General features: G+C 38.3%; 1 protein-coding gene across 1 annotated transcript; it reads right to left on the bottom strand.

Annotated features, from left to right (window-relative positions):
• Positions 1–881: 881 nt before the first annotated feature.
• Positions 882–21,102, bottom strand: LOC147233474 (N-chimaerin). The gene is made up of 15 exons (XM_086148319.1): positions 21,071–21,102; positions 20,646–20,742; positions 17,351–17,389; positions 17,164–17,219; positions 14,878–14,909; positions 14,501–14,614; positions 11,963–12,089; positions 11,235–11,396; positions 6,043–6,120; positions 5,128–5,212; positions 4,352–4,525; positions 3,476–3,553; positions 3,079–3,216; positions 2,731–2,836; positions 882–2,198 (listed from the first exon to the last, which is right to left on the bottom strand). Exons 1-15 carry the CDS (start codon positions 21,080–21,082, stop codon positions 2,027–2,029), a joined length of 1,470 nt encoding a protein of 489 aa, XP_086004445.1. The 5' UTR covers positions 21,083–21,102; the 3' UTR covers positions 882–2,026.
• Positions 21,103–21,326: the final 224 nt, after the last annotated feature.

Genomic DNA, 21,326 nt, shown 5'->3' with positions numbered 1-21,326 from the left:
TCTTCTTACCGTCTGCCCCTGGTGTAATCTCAGATTAATGCTGCTTATATTGGGTAACTACAAAGTTTGTCAGCTCCACTGCCCCAAGTGTGGGCAGACATCTGGTGCTGAAATAGTGTTTTCAATTAGCGGCAAACTAAATTTATTATTCAGGTGTCCCATCGTTCCTGTTATAGGATGGTCATTCAGAGTCCTGAAGCTTACTCCTCTAAAAAGGAGGTTATCACATTTGGAGGCAAGGCAGACGGGTGAAGAAAACAGACTGCAGAGTAGAGTATTTCTGCAGACTGTGACTACACTTACATGGAATAAAGAATTTCTACAGCAACCTTAATTAGACAATACTGTTAATAAGATGTTCATTAAAACCATACTAGATGACTCTATGCAAATTAAGAACATTGCTAGAGTAAGCAATAATCAAATTATACACATGGGGTATTTAAAATGTTGACAATATCACTAAAGTGCATTATAGACAATGAATTTTAATTACACATCTTCCTTTTGCAGTATTCTTAGTAGGCTTCTGATTTGTTTACAAAAGATAAAGAGTACTTTGAGGGAAATTGTTATCATTAAGTTTGTAAAGTTAACATTTTTCAAAAGTGTTACTGACCAAATTACCAGTAACAATGTAGCTCTGCATCTGTAAAATGTGAAAGAAACGTAGGTTAGCACCCAATTTAGAAAATTGTCTTATTTGAAAAAAAAAATGAAGCCATGTAAATGTAGTCATTAAGGGAATGCATTTGGTGCAAATACAAAGCAGGAAAACTACAAAGACATATGGTGACTAAATGAGGCGGGGATTGTTGTTGTTACAACGTTGTTAGTGTAAGATTTCCGTGTTAGTAAATTTCTGTCAACAGTACAGTACAGAAGCACGAGGGGGGCAGAGGGTGAAGAGAAAAGACAATAGGTCCAAGTCACTGAAGTTCCATCGAGAAAAATGAAGATGTATGTTTCACCCTCATTCAGTTCATTCATTCATCCAGCTGTCTACTTTAAAAATGTTACTGCCTTCTCTCTCTGTTGTAGGAATTAAAGGACTTTTGCTGCATATGACTAACCAGGTTGGAAATTCTTGTCATTAATCATAAATTATAAGACAATACCATATGATGTTATTTTGCTATGGCTGCCTGTCATACACAGGAATAAAATTATAAGTTTATAATATTGCATGGATTAAAAACACATTTTTGGTGTAGTTTTTCAAATTTTTTATGACATCAGACCAGTCGACATTTTGCTATGGTTGATTAAACACATACGGATATTATGAGTTACTTACTATTACCCCCAATTTCTATTTTCAGGACAACTGGTTTCTGCATTCTGCCTTTTTACTTGAGCATATAAATGTTGGAGACGACTTATTTCCCACTTCTAACATTACAATTCAAAACCATGGAAATATGCAGTAAATGCTACCAGTTGCAACATGTTACTTGAGCTACAAGCTACTCTCCTGGTAGTTATACTAATTTGAAATCAGAATCCCATACTGAAAATGTTGGGAGTATTTTGTGAGTGATTATCTAATTTCTGTGGCAATATTACCTATACAGCCTAAATATTTTCCAAAATCGAATTCGAGTATAGATCATGTAATATGCCACTTAGCATAATGTTTACAAAGAGGTCAGGGAAAAAAATTAAATAAAAGGGATCCCACAGCATTACTGTCAAAATAGTGCCACTACAATGCTACCATTACTTTTTCTGTATGATAGAGAGCAGCTTATTGTATTTCAAATGACCATGATTACAGCATTGACATTAAAGATTCAAGTTTTTTTACTAGCTTTGCCTTTTACACTAGAAATGTAGAGAAACGGTGCAACCTTCAATCCGCTGCATCAATCAAAGTCATTCTAGGTTTTGACTTACCAGAGCCACCCACATGTATAGGTTGTATCCTTCCTGTCTACAAATGACAAGTATCTGGCATATTTCCTAGTTATTTTCTCCAAATCAGGAAACACTTTCTACAAGGGGAAACAAAGCTTTGTCCTGACTCTCAGAATAACACATCTTCGTTGGTGATGAGTGACTCTACCACCAGTCTCTGATATCGGATGTCGTTAAGGGCAGTCATCGCATCCAACTCGGGGGCTCTCATCAGTGTTGGCCCAAAGACGATGCCCAGGTTCTCGCTGGACATGAGGTTCTCTTTCTCATACTGCGTTACTCTGATTAAGGAGGGGGCAAAGTGATATAGTGGATGAGAGGACAAGAGATGGAAGCAGGTTTTCTGAATAAACAAAAGAATTGAGGCAAAAGATTTTCATACACTAGTCTGAATTATTTTCAAAATGCTTATTTCAGTTAAGTGTTTTTGTACAGTGTTTAGTTGGATGAAGCACTAGGTACTAACAAATCACATCAGTGTTCATACACAACATGTCTACCACCTCATAATATTATGCTTCTTTTACTCTGTTCAAGTGCAACTGCTGCATTCTTGCCAAAATAAAAAGCACCAAGTTGTAACAGGTTGCCGGGGGCCTTAAGAGAGCAGTTTTAGATATTGGATATCTGCTGCCTTAACCTGAGTTGTTCTGTTGTGAAATAAACAAGCAAGCGCATGACTTTTCAGTGCACTGGGCGGGCACAGTGGTCCTGAACCTGCTGTCTCAGAAACAGCGGCACTACAGGCTGGAGATTAATTTATCAAGATTAAACAAGGACAGAGTTAAAATACCCATGCTTGTGGGTTTGTACCTCTTGAGATGAGCCATCAGGTATCGTAATGACTCGCAATGAGCTGGAGGCAGCAGCTTCAGGGACTCATGGAGCGATTCCAGACGTTTTTCTGGGTCTGCGATCTCTGCAACGAGCACAGTGTACATACAATGTTTTTGATGATCTTATATCTTGAGTACATTTTACAATATTCAAACCTCACATTCAAATTAAGAGAGAACAATCTCATAATAAGATAGAAATGTCTCAGGTTACTCATAAATAAAATACAGGACCTGCTGTAACTCCAAATCGCTCAGCCTGGCTGAGAAGTACCTTCCATTCATTTTACACTTTATGTACAAAGGGAGTTATGGCGCGACCTACTTGCAGATTCTATGAAGCGTGGATAGGCGTCGTATGTTATGAGAGGGATAGGGAGTTCTCTAAAATAGAGCTTGAGGGCTCCAGTGATGATGTTGATATCCTCATAGGCATTAGAAGAAATATCTGCTTTCTCTCCATCTGTCGAGCAAGTCAATACATCAATCCAAACAAAATGGACAAACTGTTAGGGGTCCCTTAAGAAAGAAAAGAATGTGATGAGTGGCAAAATTAAGTCCTTGTCAAAAAGGGTCTCTTCCGGCCCTCAACAAAAATGAGAGTCTAATCAACTACAAAACAGTTGTCGGGGACATGGTTCAGGTATTCCGCATCAGGTGATGAAAGTTCATCAAGGCAGTGAGGAGCTGGATCAATGCTTACCCAGTTTTTGTCAACTCACCTCTATCAAAGGCAAGCTTGACATCCTCAATCAGCTCACTGAAGCCTGATATTCTGTACAATCCCTCCGACTGGAGTCCTTGAAAAGGAGAAAAGGAGAGTAAAAGAATTACTCACTTGATTTAGTAAGATCTGAGCATTGTGTGATTGCAGGGTTCAAAAGGTTTTGGTTTAGCTTGCTACAGCTGAATGCAAAATTTTCTTTGATTATTTAAGTATGAAGACTTCTCCCCTCTAATTGGTGCTATTTTTTGTTTGCAAGTTTTTTCCATACAATTTTTCTTTACAGGACATGTTTTAGGAAAGGGGGAGGTGAAGATAAAATTGGAATGGCAATTTACTGGGATGCACTGCTGAGATTGTTTCAATGATTCAAAGTGCTTATTGCCATATCCATAGTAAGGAAACTTGTTTCCCTGTACAATAAAATTCTTTCTTATGAGAAACAGAAAGCACACAAAGTAATACAGGGAAACAGATTGGGGTTAAAGACCAAAAGAAAAAAAAAGGTGGGAGGCAAAAGTTGGGGACAGATTCTGCTGTGTCTGTTACTCCAATCATGTTCTCTCACTTCAAAATGGGTTCATCACTGCTCAGGATTTGAATCAGGATAAATAAAGACAGCTCTTTTATGATCACTCAGATCCTACGGGGAGGAACAGGAGACATAACGCTGTTCCAAACAGATACAGCATTTCACCATCTGTGAATAGGAGCTGACAAACACACATATCTAGCATCCACATGATTCCAGTCCTGTGGGTGTTTGCTCTTTCACCCTCTAATCTCTGCAACAAGCAATTCACGGATATTTTTTTTTTTGTCAACGTTATATAAGATGTGACTCAGAAGCATACACGATCACTCTTTATCTCACCTCTGGCTTCGATTTCCTGAATGCACATGTCTACCACCATGGGTCTCTTGGTGTTGTGGGCTTTGACCAATGTGGTGAGGTCACAGCTGTAGACCTTCTTGACGTGTCGCAGGTCTGGCTGGCAGTCATTTGGAACAACCTTGGAGCACTGCTTATGAACGTTCAACCCACAGTCTGACATAAAAAAGAGACATGAGGGGGTTATGTAATTGAAATGACTGTAGATATTAGTCATCAACTGAGTTAATTTATGTTAATCTGTGCTGATGTTTTGGTTGGATGGTAGGACACTCAGAAGCTCTGGTTTCAACAAGAAATTACCTTGAAAATCATCAAGAAATGACAGGGCCCATCAAAATTCCAATTGTGTAAAGCAGTCAATGACAATATTTAAACAAACAGTGGGAACCACAAAATTTTCAATGGTTTCAAGTTTGTAATGCATGTAATGTAAATATTACCAAAATGTGAATTATACCCTGCCACCTAGAAATTTATCAGGTGATAAAAGGGGATTATGAATGTACCGGTAAGTGTATTACAGTAACACACATTAACTATCACAGTGACAGTGTGTTCTCTGGCATGAAATAAAATCCTTTTCACATCTAACTCCACAGAACACCAAAGGTTCAACAATAAAGTGACTAGCTTAAGTCTACTGTTTTCATTTAGGAGCCATGGTTTCATGGTTCAGTTAGGTATGACATGTAGAAAGAAAAAATGCTATAAGAAAATGTTTTAATAATTTGAACAATAATGGATGGCTAATTTACCTGCACACTTGACTCCCTGAGCAATTAGACCCCACATGAAATTGGCACAGTATTCACACCAGTGGGGCCCCCGAAATGTATGAACCTGATCACAGAGAACAGTAAAACAAAACATCTAAGTCAGAGGGAGGTCGGGAGACACAGATTGAAAGGAGGTGATATTAATAAAATTAGTAACAAATCTATTGAGCGGGATCAAAAATTAATCTAATTTAATTGGACCACAATCAAAACACAGTGGCAGCATTTAATGTGACAAGTATAACGAGTGAGCTCGTTGGGTGAATGGATGTCAGGGTCTGAGACTTTCAGGAGCCCCTGTTCTTAATGACTCAAAAAGCAGTACAAATATGTGGACAAAGCCAGAGAATGAACAGAGGAATACAATATGTCAAAAATGCAAATACTGCATTTTAGCAAAGCAGAGAAAAAGAGAAAAATTAGAACCACAATTTGGTTGAGTATTCATGAAAACCACAAGTTATCTTCATAATTGACTCCATGGCAGGACAAAAGAATGATAAAAAATAATGTAAGAGCTCAAAGGCCATTAAAGTATGGCGGCAAGTTAAATCTCTACATTATGAAATGCAAATAACGTCCTTCTTATCACTGTGGTGTGTGTCACTGTGTGCCCATCATTGTGCAGTCTGCCAAAATTCTAGGCTGTTGCTATGAACTTTAGACTCCACACTAAAGACCTCTTGTCTTTTTTTAATGTTTAATGGATGGCTCCATTTTTTTATTTGAAACTTTTTAAGGATAGAACCAAACAAAGCTGAGAATATGAATATACATTCATATTCCCTTCCCTTCATTCAGGGCTCTCCGAGCGAATAAAACACTGCTAGCTGATTAAGCATTTCTGTCTCATTATCTACACACACATGCATACACAGAAGGCAGGAGTCTCACCTTGAAGTTGTGGACCTTCTCATATTTGGGTGTAAGGTCGCTCTCCCTCAGAGTTGCTCGCCGCACCAGTGATGTGAGCTGTGAAAGGGCAAAAGACCTGATTGGTTGCCAAAAGGTGGAGGCAGGGGAGGTAGGTTTAGATGGGGCTGGTGTTCGGATGAGATGGGTCCCTGAAACTTGGTCCAGGGTGCTGCTAGAGACAGGCAGTGAGGGAATCGAACCGCTGCTGGCACTCAGACCGAGAGCAGCAGTAAACAAAGAACCCTTCGGACTTGACTTCTTCTCAGCTTTCCTGCCTGATTTCTTTTTACCTCTCCTAATAATGAATGACTCTTGGCTTGGCATTATGGAACCTTTTTTTGATAGGAATTGAACCCTACCTTGACTAAAATGAAAGTTAAATAAAATGCTGATTTTGATTAGAGCCTATTCAAAAAATCAAGCAGCAAAGAACCACAAGAGAAATGCTACACTAAAAATAGTATTAGAATTAATAACAAGAGGATTTGTAAACAAAGAGAGTTTGAAGGATTTCTCAATACAAAAACCAGGAGCTGTCACAGAACCAATCCTGCGCTCTCAGCAAATAATGCCCCTCCCCTCCCCCCAACAAACCCAGCCAATTAGATTAACTTGCGCTGATGGACATTTTCAAAGTGATTCCAGTTCTTTAGGGAAAAAAACAAAACAAAAATCCCAAAACAAAACAGCCAGGCTGAAAATAATTAATCTGCCAGAAGAGAAAAACGTTCAGTTCATATGATTTCATGAATCTTCACTTCTTGAAGGGTGCGCGCACAAAATCCACCAGGCTGAAGAGATGATTCAGTATGTGAACACCGAGCTCTCGGTCTGGTGTCGGCAAGCACGTCAGCCCACATGGCTGAGTGTATGTGTGTGTGTCCGTGTGCGCGTGTGTGCTAATCCGCCTCCACTACAGACTCACTAGGCAGAACTAAAGGAGAGGGGAGGGAGTGACAAAAGTAGAGAGAGGGAGAGACAGGAGAGTAAGCAAGGCAAAGGAGAGCTATGGTGCAGTGGTGGATGAATTTAGCAGGTCACACTGAGAGGAGAATGAACCAATAAGGAGAGACCAGGTCCTGTTTTTCATCACCAATCATTTCAACACATTCATCCCGGGAGGGACCAACAGAATGAGATGGAACGCAACTAATATTCGATTAATTTATGCATACTTTCTGCCCTGCTTTTTCTCTCTTGTCTTGCCATTCTTACTTGGATGATACTTTTGAGCACTTGTCTGCTCAGTAAATAATACATTAGCAACCATTGTTCTAAAGCCTCGTTTAACATATTCAGTTACCTTATCTTAATTACAATAAATCAATAGTGTTACGTAACAGCAGTTTAGGGTGTAATTTTCACTCAAGAGGTACACTCAGTTGGTTTCTGGTAAAGTGCCGCCTGCAAGCAGCAACCTAATTTTGGATTACCGATGAGTATTTGTCAACAAACGAACAGCAGGACTATATTAAAAATAATAAATAAAAAAAACTAAAAAATAATCAAGCAATAACTTTGAAAATAGCAAATAGTTGTGTGAAAACTATCATCAAAAAATCGAATTGAATGATATTTGAAAAGTTCACTGCCACTATTTGTATTTATCACTATCAGAGGGACAACAAGTGTGTTTAAACCACAATAATAGTGTTATTTACATTTAAAATATGCAATTCTGGAGTCTTCCTTCCAAGAGCCACATCCACCATCAATGTCACAGCAGTACTGCTTTGTCTGCAAATCCTCCCAATTATAAATGCACACACATACCAGGGACCACCCCCATTTTACAGAAGCATGGACATTGATGTATGAGGTGCAGTCCTTGTGGTCATGCATTGCAGGTCATGCAAAGCCTTAGGAGTTTATAGCAGATAAGCATGGCGCACAATGATGTACTGTATTGAAACTGTCTGAATTTACCAGGTAAAATATCTAAATATCAACCACAAGCTACAACAACAACAACAACAACAACAACAACGACTAGAAAGTAAGACAGACAAAACTGGAGCAAATTACCTGAAATGATCAGAATGAGAAGCAAAAATGTGTTATTAAATTGCCTACTATTCTGAATAAAAACAGAAACACATACGTCTTACTGTATGTGTCACTGCCATTCTGCAGCATCCACATCTTATAAATACACAGACGCCCATGGAGTGTGAGCATGCACACACACGCTGAACATCTGAGAATTGCATTAAGTATCACCTAATGAGTTAACTCCAAAGACCTATAAAACTCTCCAACTTTTAAAACCCCTAAGAAAGAAGTATCTCCATTCTGGAGAAAGAGCCTCATGTAAGCCATTGGTGTTATGGACAGAAAATTAATTATCTCTAACAAACAACTTAGTCAACAATTTTAATTTCTGGAGAGATCGGGTTTCTGCAGGCAAGCTGCTGTTATGTAATTTTACTGCAGAGCCCTTGGCTAGAGGCTGCCTCTCATCTGCATCCATCCTCCTCTTCACAACCTTTCTCAACTGAAATCCTTCTAATCCTGATTCCCTATACAGCAACTTTCCTTGGTCAAAATCGTGTTAACATTCAGAATCTAAGATAATCTAGCAACTGGTTTTGAGAAAACCCTTTGGTTTTAGCATGCGGATTCTCTTATTAAAACAAAACCTTAGTTTTTATTGGCTTTTGTACATATAACTCTCATAAAAGAGCTTTTTGATATTGTTATGTTTTAACATAAATGTGCAAGACAAATGTTTTACACTTTTTTTAGATGAGGTATCTAATAACCTTTGACGTGTCATGAAGCATTAGAATGTCTTTTCTACTCTGTCCATGACAGTTGGTACTTACTCAAAAAATTTGCAGGCAAAGTGTCATTAAAACATCACAGAATTCAATCAAAACGCTTCCAATGACAATCAAAATAACAGTGGAGGAAAAATTATTGAAGTAGTAAAAAGGAGACAAAGACGGTGTGTCTGGAAGCAGAGAGAGAAGAAGAAAGGCAAGAGTTTGGGACCGAGGGAAGAGACCCTGAATATTGGGACAGTGACAGGAAAAGCTAAATTGCTAAATTGAAAAGCTAAAATAATTGGATGACATGATGTGGAGAAGGAAGGTGGATATACTCTGTCAAGGAGACAAGATGCAAAGGTAGAAAGACTAGAAGCTTAGGAGCAGGTTTTAAGTTGTTCTGTCATGATATTGACAAGAAGAGAAATGGAGTAGGATTTAACTTGAATGAGGAGTTTGTTAAGAATGTCCTTGGGGTGAAAACCGTTACAGATAGACATATGAGTCCGACACTGTAAACTGAAGGTGTGATGCTCAATGTTGTTTGTGGCTTTGCCCCACAGATGGGATGTGAGTAAGAGGAGTGAGTTAGACGAAGTGATGCAGAATTTCTCCGGAAGTGAGAGTGGTAATTGGGGCAGACTTCAATGAACATGTTAGTGCAGGCAATAGAGGTGACAAAAAAAGTGATGGACAGCCATGGCATCCAGGGTAGGAAAACAGAAGGACAGATGGTAGACTCGGCAAAAAGGATTGAAATGGCTGTAGTGAATACTTTTTTCCAGAAAAGACAGGGACATAGGGTAACCTATAAGAGCGGGGGTAGGAGCACGCAGGTAGAGTACAACTTGTATAGTCAATGTTATCTGAAGGAGATCAGTGACCGCAAAGAAGTAGTGTGTGTGTGTGGTCCAACAGCTTAGGATGGTGGCTTTGAAGGATAAATTCTGGTGACAAGAAAGAGGAAGAGGACGAAGGCAGAGCAGAGAATGAAGGGGTCGAAGTTTAAAAGGGAAGAGAATTGTGTGGTTTTCAGGGAGGAGTTGAGAAAGGCTCTGAGTGGTGAGGGAGGTTCCAGATGACTGGAAAACTACAGCTAATATGATCAGGGAAGTATACTTCTGAAAGGAAAGTAGATAAGGAGCCTTGGTGGTAGAGGGAAAAAGAACAGGAGTATATACAGAGAAAGAAGTTAGTAAAGAAGTGGGACACTGAGGGGACTGAAGAGAGCAAACAGGAGTAAAGGGAGATACAGCATAATGTAAAGGTAGCAAAGGCCAAATAAAGGGCGATGATGGACCTGTATGCGAGGTTGGACAGTAAGGAGGGAGAGAATGACTTACAGATTGGCAAAACAGATATAGCGATGGAATGGATGTACAGCAGGTTTAGGTGATTGAGAATAGAGAGGGTAATGTATTGAAATATGCTAGAAGAGTGATGGGGAAGTGGAAAGGGAACTTTGCAGTGGTGAGGTGTGCGTAAGGTGTGACAGAGAAGTTCAAGGTGGAGGTGAGACTACATCAAGATCAGCTCTGAGCCCTTTCTTGTTTGCAGTGGTGATGGACAGGCTGACAGATGAGGTTAGATGGGAATCTCCATGGACCATGATGTGTGCAGATGACATTGTGATCTGTAGTGAAAGCAGGGAACAAGTTGAGGAAAATCTGGAGAGGTAGAGGTATGCAAGGAGAAGAATGAAGATTGGTTGAGATAGAATATATGTGTGTGAATGAGAGGGACAGAAGTGGAATGAAGAGGCTACAGGGAGAGGAGATCAAGAAGTTGGAGGATTTCAAGTTCTTAAGGTCAACAGTCTAGAGCAATGGACAGTCTGGAAAAGAGGTAAAGAAACAGGTTCAAGCTGATTGGAATGGGTGTAGAAAAGTGTCCGGGGTACTATGAGATAGAAGACTAACAGCAAGAATGAAAGGAAAAGTGTACAAGACAGTGGTGAGACCAGCAATGCTGTATGGAGGCAGAGCTGGAGGTCGCAGAGATGAAGATGTCGAGGTTGTCTTTGGGAGTGATGAGGATGGATAGGATCAGGAATGAATCCATCAGAGGGACAGCACATGTTAGATGTTTTGGAGAGAAGGTCAGAGAAGCCAGACTGAGATGGTTTGGTCATGTACAGAGGACGATAAGTGATTATATTGGTAGACGGATGCTGGAATTGGAGCTGCCAGGCAGAGGTCTAGAGGAAGACCAAAGAGACGTAGTGAGAGAGGATATGAATTAAGTTGGTTTGACAGAGGAGGATATAGAGAATAGTGTTAGATGAAGAAGGTCGATTCAATGTGGTGACCTCTGAAGGGAAAACCCGAAAGAAAGACAGGAAAAAAATGTTCTTAATGATTACATTAGAAATCAGTAACAAACCAAAGATGTGAGCTCTCTCACCCTCTCCTCTGCATTGTGGTTGTTTTTGGCTGCAGCAGTTCCATCGGGTGCCTCAGGGCTATGGGACAGATGTTTCCTCAAGGTGGGCTCCTGATTCAGGGTGGTGTAGCCCACATGCTCATAGATGGGGTTTATGGTCATCTTAGCAATATATTCTGCTGCCTGACATAGGAGAGGGTTATTGTTATTAAGCTTTGTTGATTTAATCAAAATTCTTTAAAAAAATAATTCAGGTAATTTAAGATTACAAACTTTGTGTCTAAGAATGTTTATGAGCTCCTGGTAATGGTATGTCTACACTAGATGGCTGTGAACGGAACCATACTCAGATCTGTACAAACACAATGAAGGCAAATTTTCTGCCTTTGTACAGGATTTTAAGGAATCTGAGGATTCACATAATGAAGTACACATGCAGAGATCAAGACAATCGTGAGGTTTATTCTACTGGACAATAATGATTCATCATAGCATGCATAAAGTTGTAGAAATTATCATTAATGACATAATGACACACACACACACACACACACACACATACACACACACACACACACACACACACACACACACACACACACACACACACACACACACAGAGGATCTAAACAAACAACAACAACAACAACAACATGGAAACGCTTCAATGCTTCAAGAGAAAAAACTGACAAAACATAAGGTATGAATAGAAGGGAGGCCACAGGGGATGGGCACACAAAACCACACACCTTTGTCTCAATGTAGAGAGTGATGAGTCCGTCTGTGACCAGGTCATGGATGGACTCAAACCTCTTCTCTCCCACAAAATGTTTCCCGTCATGGTAGAGGCGGAAATTTCTTGTCTGGTTCCCAAACCTGGTAAGTAAAACAGGAAAGGAGATCTGAGGAAAATATTTGATATTTCAGTTTTTCAAAAAGAGCTTCATTGTTTCTTAACAATAAAACTCACCTTATTGTCGGCATAAATACAAGTTACTAGGGATGTGTCAGGAAAAGAAAAACATTGTATGGTACATCTTTGCATTCATCCTGATCTTGACTTAGAAATATGGGTAATTTTAAGCACAATAGTTTTTTGCTGTACAGCCACAGTGGTTAAAATGTGATTCAATGGATCTTAAGGATCCTTCATAATCACAACACCCTATTTTAACATTATAAATAATAATGTTGTAAAGATCCTGGGAAATGTGTTAACGTGTGTATGTCAGACACACTGAATGGAGAAGCAGTAACATCTGGAGAGAGCTGCAGAGATCGGAGGCAGGGGAGTTGCATTACGAAAACTAAGATTTGATTCCTCCCATATAGCCTCTCATTCCCAGAGTAGAAGGAATGGGAGGCATAGCTCGAAAAACTGCAATGTAACAAAGGGAAGCAGTGATGTTCTATCAGACTATGCACATTGTACAGTGTACAAAACTTTGGGCCTCTAAAAGAAATGGACATAATTGGAACAATGGATGGATATGGAACATCAATGAAGAAAAAGTTTCAATGAACAAGAAAAACAGCTAAAACAGTACATCTCATTGACAAGACAATAACACAACTGCTGCCAGACAGTTCCTGAATTGGGCCAACACATTTTGTACTCCTCAGTGGATCACAATGAGACCATCAGGTTTGTTAGATCATTAACCCAAAATCCAACCTTTCCTTTCGTTCCAATCCAGCCTGGGACCCTAGTTCACAAAGGATTATTTATAGAATACAATTATGATCACAGGGATGAAAAAGAAAGTGAGAAGAGAGAAACATGGGCAGGTAGAAGACTGACATGACTATGAATAGAGTGTACTGACCCAAAACCAAACTGTGCTCCACTTTTAATTTAAGCCTTGCGCTCATTTTAAAGTATGACATCTACTCTGAGAAGCAAATGGCTGGCATTCAACTGAACTGAGTAGGACAAAGAGGACCCACTACACAAATACATGCCAATACTATAACTGTAAGGGCACGACCATCACAAACTACTGCACCTTCCTCTTCCATCACCCCTCATGAGGGGAAGCTCAGCATGTAGGGCCACGTGACTTCACAGATGATGTATATATCATAGGCTACCTCTTGAGGGATAAACTATCCCATGTCCTAGCACCTAGGATCTGAATGTATGACAAGTCTGCTTTATAAGATTCTCCTACTGTGGATGTAAAAGCTCCCCCAACCTCACCTTGTCACACAGACCTGTGCAGGATTGTATAGTTGTATGAAGACATCTAGATCCTGCTTTCAGGGGACTTACAAGTAGAGAAACAAAATTCTATCAGCAACTACAAATCTAAAATAACTTGCCAAGATTTGAGAATTTTTATTTCACAGCTTTATGAGCAAATAGGGAACACAGGGTTGCTGAGGGGTGTAAATAAGCAGCGATTTCAAAAACTTTAAATAGACATCTTAATTATGATTACTTGTTGTTTATCAATTAATAAACAGACCCAGCAATGATAGAATTTTAATGATACAATATATTTGCAGTTTAAGACTGAAATGTTTCTATTTTAATTTTTTTTTGCTGAGGAGTGTAAATAAGCAGCGATTTCAAAAACTTTAAATGGACATCTTAATTATGATTACTTGTTGTTTATCAATTAATATACAGACCCAGCAATGATAGAAATATAATGATACAATATATTTGCAGTTTAAGTCTGAAATGTTTCTATTTCAATTTTTTTATTCATAACTTGCAGGCAATTGTTTTCTGCATTTAACCTATCAGCGATGGACCATGAGCAGAAAGCAGCTGCTTCGCGGCGCCTGGGGAACCGTTCAGTGTCTTAATTCAGTGTCTTAATCAACAAGAGTTCAACAGGCTTCAGGGAGGTTGGGAATTGAACCAGCAGCATTTAGTTCTAAGGTAAGTCTCTTACCACGTGAGCCAAGCTGCCAAAAAAGTAACAATTTTAAAGTCGTCCCTGGGTGAGCCACCAACCCTTCAGTTAACAACTGAACAATAGCGCCACAAAGACATCAATTACAAACCTTGTAAAATGACTACATACTTTTCAAAAAATAAATATAAATACATAACATGAATGAGTTGACATGTTTAAGAATTGCAACTCTAAACAATATCTAACTCTGCAAAATGTCTTTTCTACCCACAATTTTATGAATTCAACATTTCATACTTTTTGAAGCAGTTACTTTTATAAGAAATTCATGACATATATTCAGATATTCAGATTCTACCTTTAAAAAGAATGAAATTTCAATTTCATCAGCATACATGGCCTATTCATTGACAAACCTACCTTAAAGCCAGTGTGTAAGTGCCAGGCTGTCTCTGACTTTCTCTGATGAGGTAGCTGCCTTCAGCCTGACTCAGTAACTGGTCTGCTTCTTCCCTTGAAATCATCCCATGGTATCTTGACATTAAAAGAGCAAATACTGTAAATATCTTTTTTTCAGACTGAATTGAAACCATGCTATCATTTTTAAATAACAAAAAAAAATCCCTCAGGAAACTGGTTTAGGTGAATAAGAGATTATTCAAAGATTATTATAAGTGGTATATAATAGATGGATAGATATCTGCTGTGTAGTTCAGACAATGTAGTGCTCAGACAATGTAACACCAACCATTAGATTTTGAATATTGATGACAGTGAAAATAAAAAGGGCAACTCACTCTCTTCCATAGTGTTTTGGCCTGTTGTCCACCTGAAGGAAAAAGATAAATATACTGCTCAAAAAAATAAAGGGAACACTTGAACAACACAATGTAACTCCAAGTCAATCACACTTCTGTGAAATCAGTGTCCACTCAGGAGGCAACACAGATTCATTTTGACTTGTTTTAAGGACATTACATCAAAGTTGGATCAGCCTGGAGTTTGTTTTTACACTTTAATTTTGAGTGTGATTCCTAATCCAGACCTCCATGGGTTGATACAATTGATTTCCATTGATCATTTTTGTGTGATTCTGTTGTCAGCACATACAACTGTGTAAAGAGCAAAGTATTTCATAAGAATATTTCATTCATTTAGATCTAGGATGTGTTTTTTAAGTCCTCCCTTTATTTTTTTGAGCAGTGTATATATAATGAAATGCCGAAGACGGTACCAATTTCTGTATCACACCCAGCAGAATATGACCTACTTACAAAATAATTTTTAGGAGCAACAATGTCACTGTTGAAAGTATGCTTAATGATTCTTGATTTTAACAGGAAGTGTTCACTTGGTAACCCTGAACCTCGAATCAAGTCATGCACGATGCATCATTATGCTGGCAACAATAAAAGTGTACTTTTGTCAAATGACAGTGACTTTTTGAAACATGATCACAAACCCTGCTTGGTAACCTCGATGTGAGTGTGTGTGTGTATGTGTGTGTGTGTGTGGGGGTAAAATACTGTATGAGTCAGATGAAAAGCTGAGTGCTGAACAGTCTGTTGTTCTCAAGGAAACTGCTGTCAAGTCAATAAATCCACAAAGACCCAAGAGCGAATTTTAATGTGGATGCTATGGGTGAATGTGTTCTGTAGTGGGGTGTCAGGAAAGATACTTAATTTCAACAATTTTAAAAATAGGAGAATGACTGCCTGAATGATAAATGACCATAATAGTTGCATAGAAAGAAAAAAAAATGTTTAGGGCAACCAGGCATGTTTATGCCTGGATAGCCACCAATATGGCTCTGAGGCCTATCAGGAAGCCATGCATGGTATCAACATGCATGACTTATGCTTAATATACTTTCTTGAAAGTGCAACTTGTAGTCCAAGACAAAAGAAAATCATTTTCCAAGTCTTTGGTCTATATTAGACCTGGGCAATGTGATGTTATATATTCAAAATGTTTCTTGGTATTGCTTATGATGATTCATTTGTACTTGACTAACTCCATGACCATGGGATTTCTCAGTCCGGGTGCTAGGGGGCTGGGGGGGGGGTTTTATTCAGTCTATCTACTGCAAATAACTAGGTCAGCACCCACTAACTGACTGAGCTGGGACCCAAAACCCAACAGATGTTCATATACCTTCAATGCACAGAGGCATTGAACCGTCTACCAGGACAACACAGCTCTCAATCTTTAATCCCAGACATTCCCCTCATGGACACACACAGCTGGTGGTGCCTTCCCCAATGCTGGTTCATCAGTTTTGGTAGATTGGTGGTGAAAGGTTTCCACACCCTTTTTGCGTGATTTACGTCAAACTATTAGTCAATTTTCATCATTCTTTTCTCTAAATGTCACAGAGTGTCAAATATTACTTTTGGTTCATAACTTTAAGTTAATTTTTTCAGGTATGGCCTTGAAAATGTATAAAATGCAAAAACACGTTTTAATGAGAGATAATTACAGATATTGGTAAAGGACATCAAGAATCAGTTAGGTTCGATTTTTTTCTAATATCAGGGGTTTATTATATTACAGAATGTTTTCTGGACATAACTTGTAAATAGAGATCACTGGTGCATGCAGGAATAACAAGTTACAGATCAAGCTATAACTTGACAGTTGTACTTGTTCTGCTGAAAACATGAGTACTTACTGAAAAGATCCTCACAAGTTGAAATGACAAATATAATCCATAATTTCAACATGAAATTCATGAAATTACATCTTGTCTAATCCCTTTTGATATTTACCTGAATACAGTAAACCCTCGCTATAATATTCTATAATAATTGTAAAAATTAAAGCTGACTACTACGCAGATTTCGCCTATTGCGCGTTATTTTTAGAACGTAACTCCTGCAATAAACGAGGGTTTACTATATATTTAAATGTTCTGCACAAACTCTTCATTATCACAAAAAGGGATGATGTTTTCCAAACACACTGAAAAAACATGGTATTTTTGAGGAGCTCTTACCATATTTTTAGGCATTGTCAAACTGATCTAGCACTGAGACAGCTAGGTGAAAAAGTAGGCTGCCTCACTTGACAAAGTATATTCTCACCTCACACGTGCAGGTGACTCTGCGTGGGTGAGGCGCCTCCTGCTGGAGCTGGTACACTATATTAATAGACATACTGCTGTTAGTACTCAAGATAATTTCTCTAAGAAGGTTCACATTTTATTCTCCTCATTATTTTAGGATAGCAAATCACCCTCTGTAATTCAAGGAAACATTTCTCGATACTCACAGTAGGACTTCCACACAGGTGGTCTGTATTCATCATGATCTGGAAGAGAAAGTACATGGATTTAAACAAGAGTTGTGACTCAGAAGTAAATTTACTTTGCCACAGCTCCCACTGTTGGACACTCTGTGACAGTGCAGATTTTATTATCTGCCACTTGGCATTTTTTACATAGACCTTTATCCATAAACAGATGGACAGATGGACCGAGAGACCGAGACAGAGAGAGAGAGAGAGAGAGAGAGAGAGAGAGAGAGAGAGAGAGAGAGAGAGAGAGAGAGAGAGAGATAGATAGATAGATAGATAGATAGATAGATAGATAGATAGATAGATAGATAGATAGATAGATAGATAGATAGATATCTCATTTTATTTCACGATCTGATTTTGAATGTGACAGTCACGGCATTCCCCATGATCACAAAAATAATTAAGTCAATTTCTGAGGCAAAATAGATTGTTTAAAAATGTAAAAATTTGTTTTCTAGATCAGAACTGGATGTAGAAAGGGTGGAGTATCAGATTCGGCCAGCAACTTCGATCAGACTCCTGAATCTCAAACCTCAGACAATGCAGTAAGCTCACTCTAGCCACATTGCAATATATGCAGTCCCAGGACCTTTTTGCTTGGACACTAATTAGATTAGCGATCCTCAACCATTTTAGCACTATGGACAGGTTTCATGAGAGATAATAAAATTTCACAGGGCGGTCGTCAAGGTGTAGTGGATAAACACAATAGAAGTATACTGCAGGCATGAAAACACATTTAATATGCATTAAAAGACACTATTATGCTAAATTAGTGGGTATTATTATTATTACTGATGTTTGTCTTTTAACTAATTTCCAGAGGCTTTGGGGCTTAATCTTTGGGGTAACATGTTGTGTGACCGAGACAAGGGACTGTAAATATTTTAAGGGGCACAAATGGATTTAATTCAGGGAGATCCGATAAATGTGTGAAGCAGTGTGAAACATCCTTCACACTGACAATAACATTTAAAAAAAACAACTCCCCCCCTAACAAAAGCAAAATAAAAACCCATTACATTTTCCCTCAATGTACTTAATGACTCACAAACCAAAAGGAAAATGATATTGAAAATCATAGAATGAGATTGAAAATACTGGGCAATCCTGCTACTAAATAACAAAATGCATTACAGTTGGTGAGACAGGTTCATGGATTTAACAAGGATGAAAAGTGCTGCGCCCTTATCAGGATACCTCGAGCTCAGTCTGAAAGGATTGACATCTATGATGAGGTCATCCTGATTCCTTATTGGATAATGGCCAATTGTATATGAATGATCTAAATGGAAGGACCATTTACAGCCCCCTTTTCTTCTCCTAATTCGTTAGCGGCTTTTGTGCACATTCCTTTTACATTTTCTGTGTCAATTGCATGTTAGTAACTGCTAATATTCTCTGTAAGTCTGCTGGGTTACTGAATTATTTCTATAAGTGTGACATTTGCCGCACCTTTTATAGCAACTGTGATTTGTTATTTGTTCTCTTGGTCATTCTTCATTTATGATATAGATTGAAATAAACCTGGAATGAAATTACAATATTTTCTTTTATTTTTCCTGCATATCAATGCAATATCAGAATGATTGATGAGGATTTGCTCCACAGCAACTGGGCACAAATAATGTCTCGGTGACATAAATAAACTTTATGTAGCATACGGGCTGTAAAACTTTAACTCATGTTTTTAAGTTAAATGGACTGGCAGTAAATTATCTTTGGAGCGATGATCTTTCTGTCTGCCTTTCTGCTTACTTATTAGATACAAGCATCTGTGTTTAACATGTCTTCTTCAACTGAAGCAGACCACCAACAAACCAGACATTAATATTAGAATGATTATAACTAAGAGCATCACCAGATGGTGATAGAAGCAACATTTCTCTAGCTCCAGGCTCTCGGGTGAAATTTGGCCAGCCTCTTAATAATTCTATGAAAAATTCTTAACTAAGATTATGATGATTACAGTTTCCTTCCATTCTAAATTTAAATACAAATGCTTGTTTTTCCTCAGAATGTTAAATTACAAAATTAAAGTAAAACAGCTGCCATTTAAACACAAAAATTTGCATCCGACTGCAGCATTCCTACGATCAACATTTTTTTCTTTTTATGTGCCAAGCGCAAAACTGAGAGTTTGTCTTTTACTAGCTCTTAATTAAACAAACAAAATAAAACAAAAAAAAAAACAGGTTAAGCATCTATGATAAGTAGGCATCTCAAGTTTATCCCTTGGCCACTGTCATTCATGTTCTCAATACGGGTAAAACTAACAGCCCGTTTCCTGCCTTGCTGTACTCTGTGTTCAACACTCCAACTGTTATCTATTCCACACGCATTGCCCTGGTATCCTGTCTTCAAAATAACTCAAAATCCTCCTCTGGCATGTGTCTCACAAGCCATCTTAAACATGGGTCCTCACAGACAAGACACTCAACTGAGAAAGCAGACATACCATGGGCAGACATTCAGTGTTTGTGGCTGATAGAGACTACATCCAAGTATGATGTTGAAATAAAGAAATATTTTGATAAGTGCTTATTTTCATCACGGAATTTGTGTAATTTTTTGCTTTGTTCAAGACCTTTATTTTTGTGAAGGATTTTCTTTATGTGGATAGAGGCTTAGATATTAGCAATTAAAATGTAAAGATTGCATATAAGCCCAGTGGCCTGTGGATCAATGCTTAAAAATATTAGTCACATGACTGATTGCTTGTTGATTAAATAATCTCTTATAATGTGGTCCTAATGACACCTTGTTTTCGTAGGGTGCTTGAATACTTTGTTTTGTTTTTCAATTTTAAAGCACATAATGCAAGCTCCTTAGAGTGAAAAAAAAACAACAATTTGACTTAAATTTTTTTGAAACAAATCCTATGTTATTAGGTGTGCTTCATCAAAAAAAAAATCATATATTTAACTATAATGTAAAAATAATTTTATATCAAACTTTAGTTGAGGAATAATGTTTGGTCTATCTGTGACGTAGTAGGTAAAATATGGTAAAAGTATATTATATTGATAACTATAAACTATTAATAAACTAATAAACACAAACTCATTTCACTTGAATAAACACAGTGAGTATATTGATTTTGTAATTTTTATGACTTTTCTTACTAAATTTTTGCTGTGATGGTGATGGCAGGGTGTCTCCCACCTTATGGATCACCCCTTAACGCATCAAAGTGTCAGTCACAAACAATTGAAATAAACCCACAAATGAAATAAATGTAGGCCAACATTGGTATGATATTGCTCACCAAACACATTCAGGGCCATCTCGATCCTGTGATATGATGAACAGTAAAGAAGCAGATCCAAAATTCCCAGCAATACGGACCCGCTTATTAAAAACTCCTGAAAGAAAATAGGCAAACCAGGAAGAAGCGGAAGAAGTTTAACTGTAGTCCACGGATAAGAGAGTGTAACAAAGCTGTGTAACAACAACTGACTAGGCGGCATCTGAGACTGCGAGAGCTAATGTTAGCGGGTTCGGTCAGCGTTAGTTTAGTTGCCCACTGTTCTACGGAAGGAACAGAATTGGCGTGTATTCTACCATGTCACACTGTTGGGGCGATATCTATTTAGCTGTACAATTAAACATGATGCCCAATGGCTTCTAATAATCTCAAGAAAACCACTGGTTTTCCAGTGTAACGGTTAGCTAATGATACGGAGTACTTACATTCACATCCATACAACATTGTAGTCGCCATCTTGCTGGGTCACGTGAACAGTCTCGCCCTCTATCATATGTAACTATGGCAACAGACCTTGCTGTTGGTGATGCAGACAAAAGGGCGGTCCATTTGAGTTTTTTTTCATTGTGGATAACAAAATACTATATATTGTGGCACAAAAATTGTTGTTTTCGAATTGCGAATTGCAACTGTGCTAGATGATATGACCTCCTCTGCGAGTGTCCATTCCCCTGTGTTTGA

The sequence above is a fragment of the Fistularia commersonii genome, chromosome 6, assembly GCF_037954325.1.
Source record: "Fistularia commersonii isolate RoL2024-O1a breed Wild chromosome 6, RoL_Fcom_v1.0, whole genome shotgun sequence".
Classification (NCBI taxonomy): Eukaryota; Metazoa; Chordata; class Actinopteri; order Syngnathiformes; family Fistulariidae; genus Fistularia; species Fistularia commersonii.
The sequence above is the reverse complement of the archived record's forward strand: the minus strand, read 5'-3'. Positions and strand labels throughout refer to the sequence as shown.